This window comes from Oryzias latipes, chromosome 10 (genome assembly GCF_053564925.1).
Source record: "Oryzias latipes strain Hd-rR chromosome 10, Olatipes_Hd-rR_3.1".
NCBI classification, from domain to species: domain Eukaryota; kingdom Metazoa; phylum Chordata; class Actinopteri; order Beloniformes; family Adrianichthyidae; genus Oryzias; species Oryzias latipes.
The window spans coordinates 20,930,969-20,944,891 of NC_136246.1; the positions used below are offsets into that span (position 1 = coordinate 20,930,969).

General features: G+C 40.3%; 3 protein-coding genes across 3 annotated transcripts; 1 reads left to right on the top strand and 2 right to left on the bottom strand.

Annotated features, from left to right (window-relative positions):
* Positions 1–48: 48 nt before the first annotated feature.
* On the bottom strand, positions 49–6,874 carry gabra6a (gamma-aminobutyric acid type A receptor subunit alpha6a). Its single transcript, XM_004073492.5, has 10 exons — positions 6,688–6,874; positions 6,503–6,609; positions 6,335–6,402; positions 5,772–5,992; positions 5,612–5,694; positions 5,376–5,519; positions 4,533–4,685; positions 4,176–4,426; positions 1,670–1,914; positions 49–763 (listed from the first exon to the last, which is right to left on the bottom strand). The coding sequence occupies exons 1-10, from the start codon at positions 6,732–6,734 to the stop codon at positions 748–750; spliced, it is 1,335 nt and encodes a 444-aa protein (XP_004073540.1). The 5' UTR covers positions 6,735–6,874; the 3' UTR covers positions 49–747.
* Positions 6,875–7,756: 882 nt separating this feature from the next.
* nudcd2 (NudC domain containing 2) lies at positions 7,757–9,707 on the top strand. The gene is made up of 4 exons (XM_004073337.5): positions 7,757–8,188; positions 8,738–8,786; positions 8,885–9,036; positions 9,315–9,707. The coding sequence occupies exons 1-4, from the start codon at positions 8,000–8,002 to the stop codon at positions 9,396–9,398; spliced, it is 474 nt and encodes a 157-aa protein (XP_004073385.1). The 5' UTR covers positions 7,757–7,999; the 3' UTR covers positions 9,399–9,707.
* Positions 9,675–13,893, bottom strand: ccng1 (cyclin G1). The gene is made up of 6 exons (XM_004073336.4): positions 13,562–13,893; positions 12,432–12,695; positions 12,093–12,346; positions 11,938–12,016; positions 10,851–10,961; positions 9,675–10,749 (listed from the first exon to the last, which is right to left on the bottom strand). Exons 2-6 carry the CDS (start codon positions 12,693–12,695, stop codon positions 10,558–10,560), a joined length of 900 nt encoding a protein of 299 aa, XP_004073384.1. The 5' UTR covers positions 13,562–13,893; the 3' UTR covers positions 9,675–10,557.
* Between the last annotated feature and the right edge of the window lie 30 nt (positions 13,894–13,923).

Sequence of the window (13,923 nt, forward strand, 5' to 3'; positions counted from 1 at the left end):
ATGTCCTTAAGAAGAAAAATATATTCAAGAAAGAGGAAAAATAAAATGGTTTGGAGTGTTTTTATTGAGTCATTGGAACATGCCAGACAGTTTTCCCATTTCTAAATCCAAGGTCAAACAGTTGGAATATTGAGGTTGAAATGATCAAGTTAATGTTTTCTGTTTTTGTGCTGTAAAGTTGATACAAGGCAAAACACAAATGTCTTTTCACAGAAAACAACTGAATGTGCCAATAATAATTATGGATATCTTTTCAATGTGTTTCCTGATAATCAGAGACTGCAAAGCAGCAGCAGCAGCATGGCAAGGCAGAAAGGTGGGATGGAAGAGAGCCTCACAATTCCTTTTCTCAGCTTTGAGCATATATTTGAAGCAGTAAAGAGGGATAGGAGCCTTCTCTAAACTGGCTTTGATCTTGAAGATGTGCTTCTGCAGAGAGGGCAGGCTTCTAAAAGCATTGGTTCAACGTTGCATCACCGCCAGTTAACGCCATCACAGATTATATCATGCCGGCTCTTTTTGATGCGTTACATGGTTTGTGTCTCTGTGTGACGTCCGGTTGCGTTGTGGGGTTCAAAAGTGACCGGGGTGTTTTGTGCAGATGTGCAGCGAGGAGAACAAACGAGTTTGTGATTCAGTTCTTCTGTCAGATGGGGAGGGGCGGGGGGGGGGGGGGGGGGTACGTGAATCCTGCGAGCTGGCTTTTGCAGAGGTGGAAGATCTTTCAATCTCCATGTCCTCTCAGTCTTAAGGATCCATGTCCCTGCAGGACCAGAACAAAACAGAGCAGATAATGTGAGCAGAAGCTTCTCTATTTCCACATTCAGAAATGCTCTATCTCTGCAGTGCTGCACAGCCAAGCCTGCTCCTGTGCTCCACATCACCTCAGCCTTGAAAAAAAGCTGAATCCAAGAGGCAAAATATAAAATGGTACAGATGTGCTGCAGCTGCACTCATGATCTGTGTTCTCTCTTTTTATCCTGCACAATGCTACAACCAAAAATTAAAAAAAATAAAAATACAAAAAAAACAGACACACACAAAATGGATTAACAAGACACACATTGAGCAGTTTTGCACTTCTCTGTCTTACGTAAAAGATCTCTTTTTCTCCCTCTAGAGATCTTTTTGCTCTTATCTCCCCTTTTTCTTCTTGGACATGAAACTCTGCGCTCTTTAAGTGGCACTCTCATACGTAGAAAAGTTATGAGTCATTACTTTGTGCAGATTACTGGTATGTGCAAATTCATCGTTGGTTGTCAATTTTTCTCTGAAGATAAAAAGATTTTTTTTTTAAAGGAAACGTTTTTGCAGGAAAATCTTGGGTGATGGAGGGGAAAGGTGGATTCTTTCGGACTCAATATACCAACCAAACACCCACTTTTCTCTAATTTTAATCTCTGATAATTAAAGTCAAAGTACTAGCATGAGAGAACCCAACAAACCACCTAACTCTGGGTTTTTTCTCTTCGCCTACAACTCCTTTGGCTTTTGCAGCAAATTAAGGATGTCTTTCCTGCTTTGAAAAAAGTCAGAAAATTGTTCTTGAGAAACTGCATTAAGTTTGTGGTTTAAGTTGTAATGCTAATTTAAACTATTGTCATCTTAATTTTTAGGATAGACTTTAAGAAATGATGTCTTGCATCCTGATGTTGGCTGGAATTCTTACCTGGCTCTCTCCATGGTGTCTTTGGCCAGATAAATATACCAATAGACCAGGTTGAAGAGGGCAAAGGTCAAAGGGAAGAGGATGCGAGCATATGAGTCAATGCGGCTGGTCCCGGCCAGCTGCGGTATCTGAGGAAAAGCTGAACCCTGTTGAAGGAAAATCGGAGTTGGCGGGATTTCTCCCGGCTCACTGCAGCTCACTGAATGGTTTCTCCTCTTCAGGCCTTCCTGAAAGCTGCTGTCCGACTAGGAAAAAAACAGCAAGAAAAAAAGGAGTCATGCTTCAAGACAAAAATACACAAAATAGGACAAAATTTGGGGATAACTGTAGTTTTTGTCTATATGATTTTTTGCAGGTTTTTTTTAAATCATACACCACAATTTAGAGATTATTGTTCTTCATTCCTCATTGGAGCTATTTTTAAACATTGATCTATGAGTTCTGCATGTGAGACAGATCCCAGGAGGGACTCTGTAGTGGCTTAGACATTAACGATTTTCAAATTCAAAAAATGAATAAATTAATTTTATGAATAATTCTTGTGGCATTTTCCTGATGGTGGAGGACATAGAAAAGAAAATTAAGCTTAAAATTGCATTTCTGAGTTTTTCTTTATTCAATTGGTTGTGATTCAGGGGTAGATGAAAAAAAAAATGTAGTTTGACGAAAGCCTGCATTAGTTATGTAGAAAATACGATGAGGGGCACAAACTCCCTGCTCTGCACCATTCTGATGCATCCACCTGAAGACAAATAGATCCACGTATGTCTTTGTTTTCCTCGTCTGATCTGGCATCTGGATCAAAACTGTGAGGCTGGACAGTTGAGAGCGCGTAAACAGAAGGATGACGGGAAGTGGGGCTGGCTAACTCTGGTCTAACAGTCTCGTCCACAACTCAGAGGTGAATTTTTGATGAACTTGGCTGCCCTGCAGAAACTACAGTGGTATGAAAAAGTTTGGGCACCCCTGATAATTTCCAAGATTTTTCTTCATTGGTTGTTCGGATCATCAATTTCAGTTAAATATATCATATAGCAGATGAACACAGTGATATTTGAGAAGTGAAAGGAAGTTTATTGGATTTAAAGAAACTGTGCAATAATTACTTAAACAAAAATAGGCAGGTGCATAAATTTGGGCACCCCTGTTATTTTATTGATTTTACTACCTTTAGCAATAATTCTTGGAACACAAAATTTGTATTATAAGCTCATTAACCCTTGACCTACATACACACGTGAAGCCAATCATGAGAAGAGGTATTTAAGGTGGCCAAGAGCAAGTTTTTCTCCTCTTTGCATCTTCTCTGAAGAATGTCAACATGGGAACCTCAAAACAGCTGTCAGATCACCTGAAAACCAAGATTGTTCAACAACACAGTTTAGGTGAAGGATCCAAAAAGCTTGCTAAGAGATTTCAGCTGTCAATTTCCACTGTGAGGAATATAGTGAGAAAATGGAAGACCGCAGGCACAGTTCAAGCAAAGGCCCGGAGTGGCCGGCCCAGAAGAATCTCAGATAGGCAGAGGCGAAGGATGGTGAGAACAATCAAACTCAACCCACAGACCAGCTCCAAAGACCTACAACGTGATCACTGTGCATCGTTAAACCACTCAAGCACATCGCACAAGGAGATGCTGTATGGAAGAGTAATGCGGAAGAAGCCTTTTTTGCGCACACGCCACAAACAGAGTCGCTATAGGTATGCTAAAGCACATTTGGATAAGCCAGCTTCATTTTGGAATAAGGTGCTGTGGACTGATGAAACTAAAATGGAGTTATTTGGACATAACAAGGGGCGGTATGCTTGGCGAACAAAGAACACAGCATTCCAAGACAAACACTTACTACCCACACGGTTCCATCATGCTTTGGGGCGTTGTGGCCAGTGCAGGTACTGGAAATCTTGTCAAAGTTGAAGGTCGCATGGATTCCAGTCAGTATCAGCAGATTCTAAAATCCCTGTGAACACTGTGTTCATCTGTTTCATCTGCTATATGATATATTTAACTGAAATTGATGATCCGAACAACCAATCGTTTATGAAGAAAAATCTTGAAAATTGTCAGGGGTGCCCAAACTTTCTCATACCACTGGATGTCCTAGAAAATGACACTGTATATTTTTAATTAAGGCTAAAAACAGCATTATCCCAATTAAAAGACCAGCTTTGAAAACAGATCAAAAGATGATTGGAGAGGGACTTTAAGTATTATTGCCAAGTTCTTACTTACCCAAGACATTCAGAACATAGTTTGATCTGTTGATGACCTCATCTAGTCCTGCTTTAGTCAGGTACTAAAGTCCCGGGCAGCCACACGGGTGAAAATGATTTTATTAAGCACTTTAAGGCCTTTACACTTTTGTGTAAGACTAACTATATTTTCTCCTTATACAACATGTATTTGCTTTTATTTTTTCATTTTACACATATGTTTTCATGTGAATATTCTGTGAATTTCCTGCTGTTCTTTTTTTTAATGATGATCATGTAGCCTTCATCTTACTGAAATCGTGTCATCATCCTCACTCCCAGTGGCGAGAACCTCCAGCCTGTCTTGTCTGGCTCTGTCCTTCATCAGACGGTTGGCCTGCAAGGTGGCGAAGTAGTTCACCGCTGCAAACTCCACCAGAGCCGACGCAACAAAGGCAAAGCACACGGCGATGAACCAGTCCATGGCCGTGGCATAGGAGACTTTGGGTAAGGACTGGCGAGCGCTGATGCTCAGAGTGGTCATGGTCAACACCGTGGTGATGCCTGAAGCAGAGCCAAGTCATTATGAATCCCACAAAGCATGGAGATTGTAATCTCACACTGATTAGCACACATTAATTGTTTAATGATGTTGGGAAAAGGGGCGTACCAGCAACTGTGCGCGCAGGAACGGACTCTTTGTTGATCCAAAAGGAGACTTGTGACAGGACAACCACCATTATTAAAGGAATGTAGGTCTGGATGAGGTAGTAGCCCAGCTTCCTCTGGAGGTGGAAATAGACCACCTGCACAGAGTACTGCCCTGCAGGATGAAAAATATGTCAGAAAATGCAACCCTGAAGGAAAGTCTGTCCTTTGAATAGTAAAAAAGAGCTGCTGATGGAAATGATGACATTAGATGGTGTTAACGAAGTTAGTCGGAAACCGATTATTGATTTCCTGATACATTTTTTTATCTTTTTTTTACCAGCATAATCCTGTTTGTATCTGTGGTTACTGTTACTTCCAGAGCTCTATAGATTTTTTTTACACATCTGTATCTTTTACATCCCCTATAAATATATCATGGTAATTTCGAGTTTCCAATAAACTTTACAGTTTTTCTTACTTAGCCATCAGTATACTTGAAGTTTTCCGACAGTTGTGTTCAGACCTGATCATGAATCAGATGAAGTTTTTAGATTTAATGAAGTTCCATTCTTCTACATTTGGTTCCTCCAAAAAACCTCCATCCCTAAAATTTGGTTTCAAAGTAGAGAACCAGGATTTAATTTTGTGTCTGTTTCCCCATTTTTTTCCAACACACTCCATCTTCCCCTGTCCTGTTTATTCAGGAACACCAGAAATGGCTGCATTTGCTGCTCATTTAAGGCAATCACTTAGTTCTGAGGGAAAAATATCCATAAACACATTAAGAAACAGTTTTGATAGCATTTGCGTGGCTCTTTTCATCTTGAAAAATGGTAACCCAGTTTGTTGTGATGAGGAATACCTGTGTTTAACTTGATCATTTCACTGGACAAAGTCTGCCCCACAAGGTCGTACTGCAGAAGACTCATGGACTCTTTGGGACATTCGACAGAAGCTGTCAGGCCTTTCCTCCAGGTGAAAATGATTTCACTGCTGGTGTATGCATCTAAAAATCAAAATGGTTTCAGAAGAAGATTGATCCCAAACAGCTTCCCTCAAAAAAAAAAGAAGGTTTCGGAAGAACTCCGCTTCACTCACAGCTTCCAAACCGGAGAGGACAGGCGTGACCGTCCATGGGGAAATCCATCAGCCTCATCGGACACTCTGCGCTGATTGTCAGTCTGAAAGCAAGAATTTGAAGAGGAAATCAGGGCAAATTTCTTAGTCAGATTCACAAACCAGCACCCCCTAAGATCACCTCATGGTGTAGAGGACAGTCCCGTTCTGCATGATACGGAAGAGCTTGTTGGGCGTGGTCATGTTGTGGGAAATGGACTTCTTGGAGTTTCTGAAAAACGTGTCAGGTGTCCAGATTTTGTCCACCATGCGATTATTCAAACGTAGGATTTCGGTGGGGCCTTCGAATTTCAGACGCTCGTCAACCCACATCTGACGGAAGAACATGTCCATGGTGTACTCCTGATTCAGGAATAAATGCAAAGCAGTTGTTTCCACATAAACTGAAACCATAAAATTGCAGCTTTAGAACGCACAACACCAGAGAGACATTTCAATTAGCCGAGAAAGACGAGGAGAGCTTCTGAGCAATGATGGATGCCACTCATCCTGCATAATTGTGAATCAATTTGTCCAGCCCTTTAACTGTCTGACATGTTGTCCTATTGATTTAGAGGCCTCAATAACAGAATTATGGGTCTGATCACAGAGATTAAGACTCATTAGATGTTCTTGTGGTAGATTGTCCATAAAATTATTCACAAAATCCTTTGCATCTCACATATATATATATTAATATCTTACCATCTTCACGTCTGAAACAGGTCCAAAGCTGGTGACAAAAATGTCTGTTTTCACCTCTGTGATGCCACCTACAACAATAACTTATTGTACATAAAAACGGTAGCAGTTTGCCTTAAATAATCCAGTGTATGCAGAGAGGAAGGATTGAGCGTTGAAGGTTTAAATTACCTCCAGAGCCAGGTCGTAACCTGTTGTCGTACCCATCCAGCAGTCTATCCAAAATACGAGTAATGTTGTCTGAAAATACTTTTTCTTCACCCCAGACATTACCTAGACTGCAAATTTAAGAAAATTAAAAAAAAAAAAAGAAATGACTAAAAATTAATGTTGAAGCAAAAGGAAGTGAACCTTACCTAATCCAGCAGATAAAAACAACCAGAGATAATGAGGCACCGGCCATGTTTGACAGCAGCTGTCAACTTTTCGGTCAACTTCCCAGCAATTTATGGCAAAACACCCCCTGAGATGTAAAAATCACATGGAGCCTGTTTCCATTTTGTGTCAGGTTACAGGGCTTAAGGACACAAGAGTCACTGAGGCAAGAGCGGTAATCTAATTAACAGATTAGCAAATCCCCTACATTTTTAGACAAACCATGGAACCACTTGGTTTCTACTGGAGATACGTTTAGTTTGTTAAAATAAAATAAAAAACTAAAACTACAGACAGACATCACAGAACAGGAAAAGCTCTTGTGTGCACATAAAAACAGGTGAATCTGTTGTCATGAGCACACATAAAGATTGAAAAGAGAAGGATCGAAAATCAATTGTTTGCATTTATTTTTAAATTGAATTTTTTTTGCACGTTGTTTTATCTTATCTCTTTATTTATTGCACACCCCAAAAAGAATATATGGATGGATGGAAAAAAGTTACTGAAAATATCTGTGATGTGGAGTTCACTTCAAATACAAAAGATAATTGCAAGCAGAATCTGCAAAGAGAAATTACATAAGATTTTAATGATATAATAATTTCAATGTTTTTTCTTTCTTGCAAATACAGGATTTTGAGTGAGTTGGAAGAATAAAAGAAATAGGAGAAAAACCGCGAAAAGGAATGAGTGCAGTCAATGGCGGCAGATGAGACAACTTTTTTTAAACAAACTTTATTAACAAAAGTTCTATCCATGATCCATACACAGGATCAGAAAAAAAGAGATTTCTAAAAAGTACTGTAGATGTTAAATAAAATTATGATCACAGAGCACATTTGAGTAAATCACAGCATAATGAAAACAGGGGAAAGTTCAATGTTTCACACTCCACATAAATTCCAAGTTTTTGTAGCTTTCAAATCATTTGAACTTTTTGAGAGGTTCACTGTGTTGTTTTTTTGTTTCAAAAATGAAAAGAGGTATAAAAAATGTAGATGAGACAGCTGTACGAATGAAAATGTGTATTCTGACTCCACGCCGCTAGGTGGCAGTATTGTCTGTCAATTGAGCATCAACAGATCTGTTTACATGTATGAGGAAGAATCGAGAAGTTTGATTGAGCAGTTCTAGCACATAACATCACCTGAAGATTTGCCGATGAAACACTGAAACGCCTGACCTGACCTACATCGCTGGCACTGAAATCATCACTGCCGTTTACGTTGAAAAACGTCGTGCTGCTACACGGTTAGCACAGGACAGTCAGGCGGGGACTGACACCGGAGCATGTCGGTGCACTTCGACGAGAGGAGCGGGGTGGTCCCCTGCAAGACACCGTGGGGCTGCTGGTACCAGACCATGGAGGAGGTCTTCATCGAAGTCGGGGTGCCCCATGGGACGTCTGCCAAGGAGGTCAGATGCCGTCTGGGAGCCAGAGACGTCGAGCTGCACGTCAAAGGGAAGGAAATAATCAAGGTAACCCGGTAAAGTATAGTTGTCTTCTTTAAATCATTGGTTAAATTGTAGATCATTTTTTGGTTCAACATCACAAACATTATTCCTTTTTAAATCAAAAGTACTTGCAGTACAGTTTTAAACTTCTACATACAAATAGTTCTTTTTTCTTTAATGGACACATTTTATGTAAGGCTAGTTTTGCAGGGCAATAAAATGATTTTAAAGTGATTTATATTTTAATTTTTGCTTTGTTTTCAGGAAAATAGCGTCAATCAACTCTAACCTCATTTATATTTGTGTAAAAAAGTCAGAAAGTGAAGTTGTCTGTTCTACAGATTGGCTTATACTGGCTAATCCTGAAAAGGAAAAGCTTTACAGTGTTTTAAAGCAGAGAAGTAACAAAACAATGACAGTTTAATCAAAAAGGACACTCGTGATGCAAATATAATTTTATATTGGCTGTCGATGGCTTTGTAAAGTCAATGCACATTTAAAAAATTAAAATTACATTTTACTCTGCTTCATTATTTTAACTTTTTTGTGTGGTTATTGTGAACTTTTTCCCAGGGAAAGTTGTTTGAAACAACCGTGTCAGACGAAGCTACATGGACGTTGGGTAAGTTGCACACCGTTTGGCGTCTTTTGCAGAAGTCTGTGTAGGTTAGCTTTGTGCTTCTCATTTATTTATTTTTTTTTTTTCCCCCTCCTCACCAGAGGACAAATGTCTCATTCGGATCATTCTGATGAAGACCAACAGGGAAGCAGGAAACTGCTGGTCTTCTCTTCTTGAGGGGGAGTACTGCGCAAATGCTTGGCTTCAGGATCAGATGCAAAGAAAACTCACTCTGGAGAGGTTTCAGCGGGAGGTCCGTTTATTTAGCTCTCCCAGAAAACCCTTACTGCTACAAGAGATTGGTTCAGTTTTCTCATATAGATTCGTACATTTAAGTCTGCAACTCCTTTTGAGGGAAATTAGAAAAAGCTATTTTCATGCAAATTAACAATTGGTCGTTTCCAGCATATTAAAAAAAGTTTTGGATGATTTTAAAATAATCAGACATGCAGGATGTTTGCTGATGTCTCAGCAGACATGTATGATTTTTCAGAAAATTTCACTTATATATTGCTTGTGTTTCTATTTCAGAATCCTGGCTTTGACTTCAGTGGAGCAGAGATCTCTGGGAATTTTACCAGTGGCGGTCCAGACTTTTCCAGTTTACAGAAGTGACACTTCATGTTTACAGAATCTGGTAGACAAAGTGCTACTTGGGATTTGAACCCACCCCAGTGAGCAGACGAGCAGAGAATCATCAGTTTGGTCGTTTTTACAAGGGTCGAGTGAGAGACTTATTTCAGAGCCTCCTTCTCTCAATTGTCTGGCACAATAGTTTCCTACGCCTGGTTAAGGTTTTACTCAACCGTTTTGAAGCCAGACTAAAGGAACTTCACTTTTGATTAAGATGAATTGTGTCAAGTGTGTCATCCAAGTAAAGATCCGTGCAAATACAGCTTTTCAATAAATCTTTATTGAAAGGTATGAGTTCTTGAGTTTATCAGATGGTATTCCATTGACCACTTTAAACTTGGAACAATTTGATATCACTAGCTCAGCCAAACAATAAAAGAAACTCAACAGAAAAATGCATTTTGAATTCCAACCCACATTTCCACTGCAGCCACTTTTAAGTGTTCTCTGCATAAACAGAACTCAGTTCAATCTCATGGCTCCATGTCAAGATTCCAAAATCAATGAAAAGATCTCATCTGAACCGCTCCTCACAGTTCAGCTCTGGCAGGGACGTGATGGTCACTTCATTGCTATTTGCCAGAGCTCCTTTACCGCATCATAAGAAAAGAAAAAGAAAAAGGTCACCTTGGGTAGGAGTGTGCATTCAGGACAGTTTAACAACCTAGGGTGGGAGTTAAGGACTTTGGGTCCGATTTCTTGGTTCCATTTTTGCTGTTCACAAAATCCTTCTCCCTCCTCTTCCACATAGTGGACTGAGGACCTAGGCGGTTCTATACTTAGTAGCTTAAAACTAACAACCCATACCAGGAAACACCAAACACCCTGGTACGGATTCTCCCAAAACAGACTGTGCAATCAAGTTTAGAAGAAAGTAAAAACTTTGCAGGATGGCAGCACATCCACATTCCACACAAAGCACTACTCCTTGTTTCTGGGACAAAAGGAAAAATTCTCTTTTTTACTTTTCCTTCCAGAAATTCATCATCATTAATGAAGATCTGGAAGCAAAATAAGGAGGGGGTCATAAATGGGTGACCATAAACTGAAATGAGATCTAAATCAGAAAATAAAAGGTGTAATAGCAGAAGAGTTTTCACTTCCTTCTGTGTGTACGGTCACCCATCTATGGACCCCATCATTAACAAGCTGACTCTGGTATGGTGGGAAGATGGGCGATCTTGTAGTAGCTGTGCTTCAGCTGACGAGCGGTTCTCCCCGAGATGGTCCAGCGGAGTCTCAGACAGTGAGGCTTGAAGCACTTGGTGGTGGCATATTCAGCCAGACACTTTCTAACAAGCTCCCTCACACAAACCAGGTCTCCATCTCTTACCTGCAGAGGACAGAAACCATCAGAAATGTGTGCCATCTGTCCCTCAAACCACACTACTAGACTCTCAATGAACATTGCTGACATGAAGGGATGGGACTTACATTTAGCAGCTTCTGCAGACTTTTCACAGCCTCAGATATCTGGTCGATCTGTTCAGGGTCATGTTGATCCTGGGCCTCATAGCAAACTAGAGCCATTGCAAGCAAAGAAGGCTGAAAAGAAACAGCAAATCAAGGGGGATTTGGTTAAAACGAGCATGGACGACATATTTCCTTTTTAAGAAAATTCTAGTTATTTCCAGAAGTCCATCCCTGAAAAAGGGATGACAAATTGAACCTGGAGCCAAGTTCAAATAAATTTAATCAGCTCAAACTAAATGAAAGTTAGGTTTCCTAATTCTCTTTTTCCAAACACAAGCATCAGGTTGCATGTAAGAACAGTGTGTTTGACTGATCATGGCTAATCTTTTCAACCTTCTGCTGAACTCAAAGGTCTTGTCTGTTTTCGTCTGCACCATCACATTCTTTACACGTCTGCTTTTAAGAAGCCACTTTGACTGGGGGAGGGTACACCTTTGATAATCCTATGGAAACTATTCGAGGAGAAATAACTTCATGTTGTCTCTAACAACTCAGACTGAATCTATTAGCCTAACACATTTGTTTTGATAAGTGTTTCCTTTTCCAGATCAGTCACCTCAATAAAGAATTGTAAAAAACAGATTTCAAGTCCCCTCAACATAAATAAATCTGGAGTATTCACATGTGGGACTCTGTTCGTGACAGAGTCACGAACGAATGCCTTTGGAAGTTAACCAAACAGGAGCCAGTGGAGAATCAAATCAAAAGGAGAAAGTGGGGATGGCTCGAACACACGCTCCGAAAACCACAAAACAGTATCACTCGCCAAGCGCTAAAGTGGAACCCACAAGGCAAAAGAAATCCAGGACGGCCCAAAACAACATGGCAGAGAACAACGGCGGCGGAAGCCAAATCTCTTGGATTATCATGGGGCCAGTTAGAAACCGCGGCCCAGGACAGGAGAGGCTGGAGAGACCTAGTAGACGCCCTATGCCCCGACAGGGGTGAAGAGGATTAATGAATGATTCACATGTGGGGTACGAGGTACAGAATCATTTTTTTATCAGAACAGATGATCAAAATTTGTACACAGTTTCTCATGACATACCTTTATTTTGGAGAAAGCAAATGAGCAATGACAGGCTTTAAGCTGCGACTCCAGTCTCTCGATACTTAAGATCATTTTGCTGTTGACAAAAAGAGTGTTCAATGATAACATTCAAACTGGAAAAAAAAAAAAAACATATTTTAAGATTAAGTTACCCCTCAGAGTCAAGCTGCTCCTGGATATGACTGTGAATCAGTCGAAGAAAGTGGAGGGTTGTGGGGGCTTTCACCTTCCAGTATAATTTCTCCATGACGATCTTCTCCATCCTCATCATATCAGACACAGTGAAGCGATTCTGACTGATGCGGATGAGGTCATTTGCCAGAGGCACATTTTTCTCCTCCTCTGAGGACTTTATAGCGATGTAGAAGCAGCAAAGACCAACACAGGAGAGGTGCTTTGGCTGAATCTGAAATGGACATGAAGGGGAGGCGTGTCATTTTATTTAATTTGTAGAAATTCATGAAACAAGCCAGAACAGTTTCATTACAAACCTTCATTACAGAGAGAAATCGATCCAGCAGGCTCACAGCCAAGGAGAAGGTCTCTGCGCTAAAACCAAAGAACCTGGAAAGAGAGAGCAGGTCTTTCACCTCCAGCTCTCTGAGTTTTGCAGTCATCCTTAGGCCATTGTCCTGGGCACACTCAATGAGCCTCAATCCGCTCAGCTTTGGTTGGTATCTGGCCTCCAGATCTATCAGGGTCTTCAGCTGAGCTGCAGAGGACTGCACTCCAGCTCCCGTCACTGTATCAATCATCTGTAAAGAGCAGGAGAATGTTGATATTATTTGGAATAGGAAAATAAAAACCACATGCCAGGTTATCCAAATTTGGGGATTTTGAGTGAGCAATCTGATGATCTGCACACGGGACACAAAGTATAACATTGCATTGGTCTTTGGGTATTAACTTAATCAATTTACATGAAATGAGAAAGACACCCTTGAACCTGTGGATTACTGCACGCAACCTGCTTTATATGCCTAAAAACGTGTACAGCTTAGGAGAGAGCAAGCAGACCGAGTTTCTATATTGGTAAGTTATCAAGTAACACATTTGTTACAGCTGTCACCTATTTGAACTTTAGATGGGGGGATAACGCATGATTGGACACAATTACCACATATACTGGAGATAAATACAATTCAAACAGGTATCTGGAGTCATAATCAAAACGTTGTATTCCATTAAATACTTCGTAATATTGATAGATGGCTATTAGAACAGTAGGTAAATGGATCAGGCCATGTTGGGGCAGAACCCGCGACATGTCGGGACATGTTCCTGCCATAGACAACAACGCTTCGAGGAACACACACTAGTCCGTGGTGTCAACACATTTGTGAAAACTTTAATAAAGACTTTACCGAAAAACGGATATATGTGCTTCAAGCACTAGCTAGGCTATGAACTTTTTTTTTTTTACTGTATGGAAAGGAGAGTTAATCGAACTGCAGCTAGCTACTCAAGCTAACGCTAGCTACAACATATCTCAATTATAGTACTTTCTATGGATCAGTCACAACACAAAATGCTTCCTATTTTTAATTTTAGGTTGACTTCATTTAACCATAATTGTGACATGTAGTGAATGTTGTTACACAAATAAACGTGGTGCACCTACCTTGAAAGCGTGTTGTCTTTAATGATAAAAGTTATGATCCACTGGGTAATAAACACGGAGTTTTGTAGAAAAATAAAACTTAGCGTAAAAAAAATTTTTAAGCAGAGGTTGATTTCTGCCTATGCACACCCCCTACCCTTGGTTAAGGCGACGGGGAAAAGGACAGTTTAGGTAAATAAGAGTGCATAAGAAGCTAGGGTCTGAGCATGGGAGGATTTGATTGGCTAGCAGCTGAGTCTTCTATATTTTAATTGGATATTCACAAAAAGTCCCACCCCTTCACGAGGCAAATGACCAATCAGAAATGAGAGATATGGGCGTGTTAGAAGTGACTTGTTGAGGCTCAGAAGAATTTTTTATTT

Bases quoted from the DNA above. Each gene is read 5' to 3' on its own strand.
- ccng1 (XM_004073336.4), bottom strand. From the start codon at position 12,695: ATGATTGATACAGTGACGGGAGCTGGAGTGCAGTCCTCTGCAGCTCAG. The intron at 12,347-12,431 runs GTTTGTAATGAA...TGTCCATTTCAG, and splicing joins GATTTCTCTCTGTAATGAAG to ATTCAGCCAAAGCACCTCTC. The intron at 12,017-12,092 runs GTAACTTAATCT...TTTTGTCAACAG, and splicing joins GAGCAGCTTGACTCTGAGGG to CAAAATGATCTTAAGTATCG.
- gabra6a (XM_004073492.5), bottom strand. From the start codon at position 6,734: ATGGCCGGTGCCTCATTATCTCTGGTTGTTTTTATCTGCTGGATTAG. The intron at 6,610-6,687 runs GTAAGGTTCACT...TTAAATTTGCAG, and splicing joins GTTTTTATCTGCTGGATTAG to TCTAGGTAATGTCTGGGGTG. The intron at 5,993-6,334 runs GTAAGATATTAA...TTCCTGAATCAG, and splicing joins CTGTTTCAGACGTGAAGATG to GAGTACACCATGGACATGTT.
- nudcd2 (XM_004073337.5), top strand. From the start codon at position 8,000: ATGTCGGTGCACTTCGACGAGAGGAGCGGGGTGGTCCCCTGCAAGACA. The intron at 8,189-8,737 runs GTAACCCGGTAA...ACTTTTTCCCAG, and splicing joins AAGGGAAGGAAATAATCAAG to GGAAAGTTGTTTGAAACAAC. The intron at 8,787-8,884 runs GTAAGTTGCACA...CCTCCTCACCAG, and splicing joins CGAAGCTACATGGACGTTGG to AGGACAAATGTCTCATTCGG.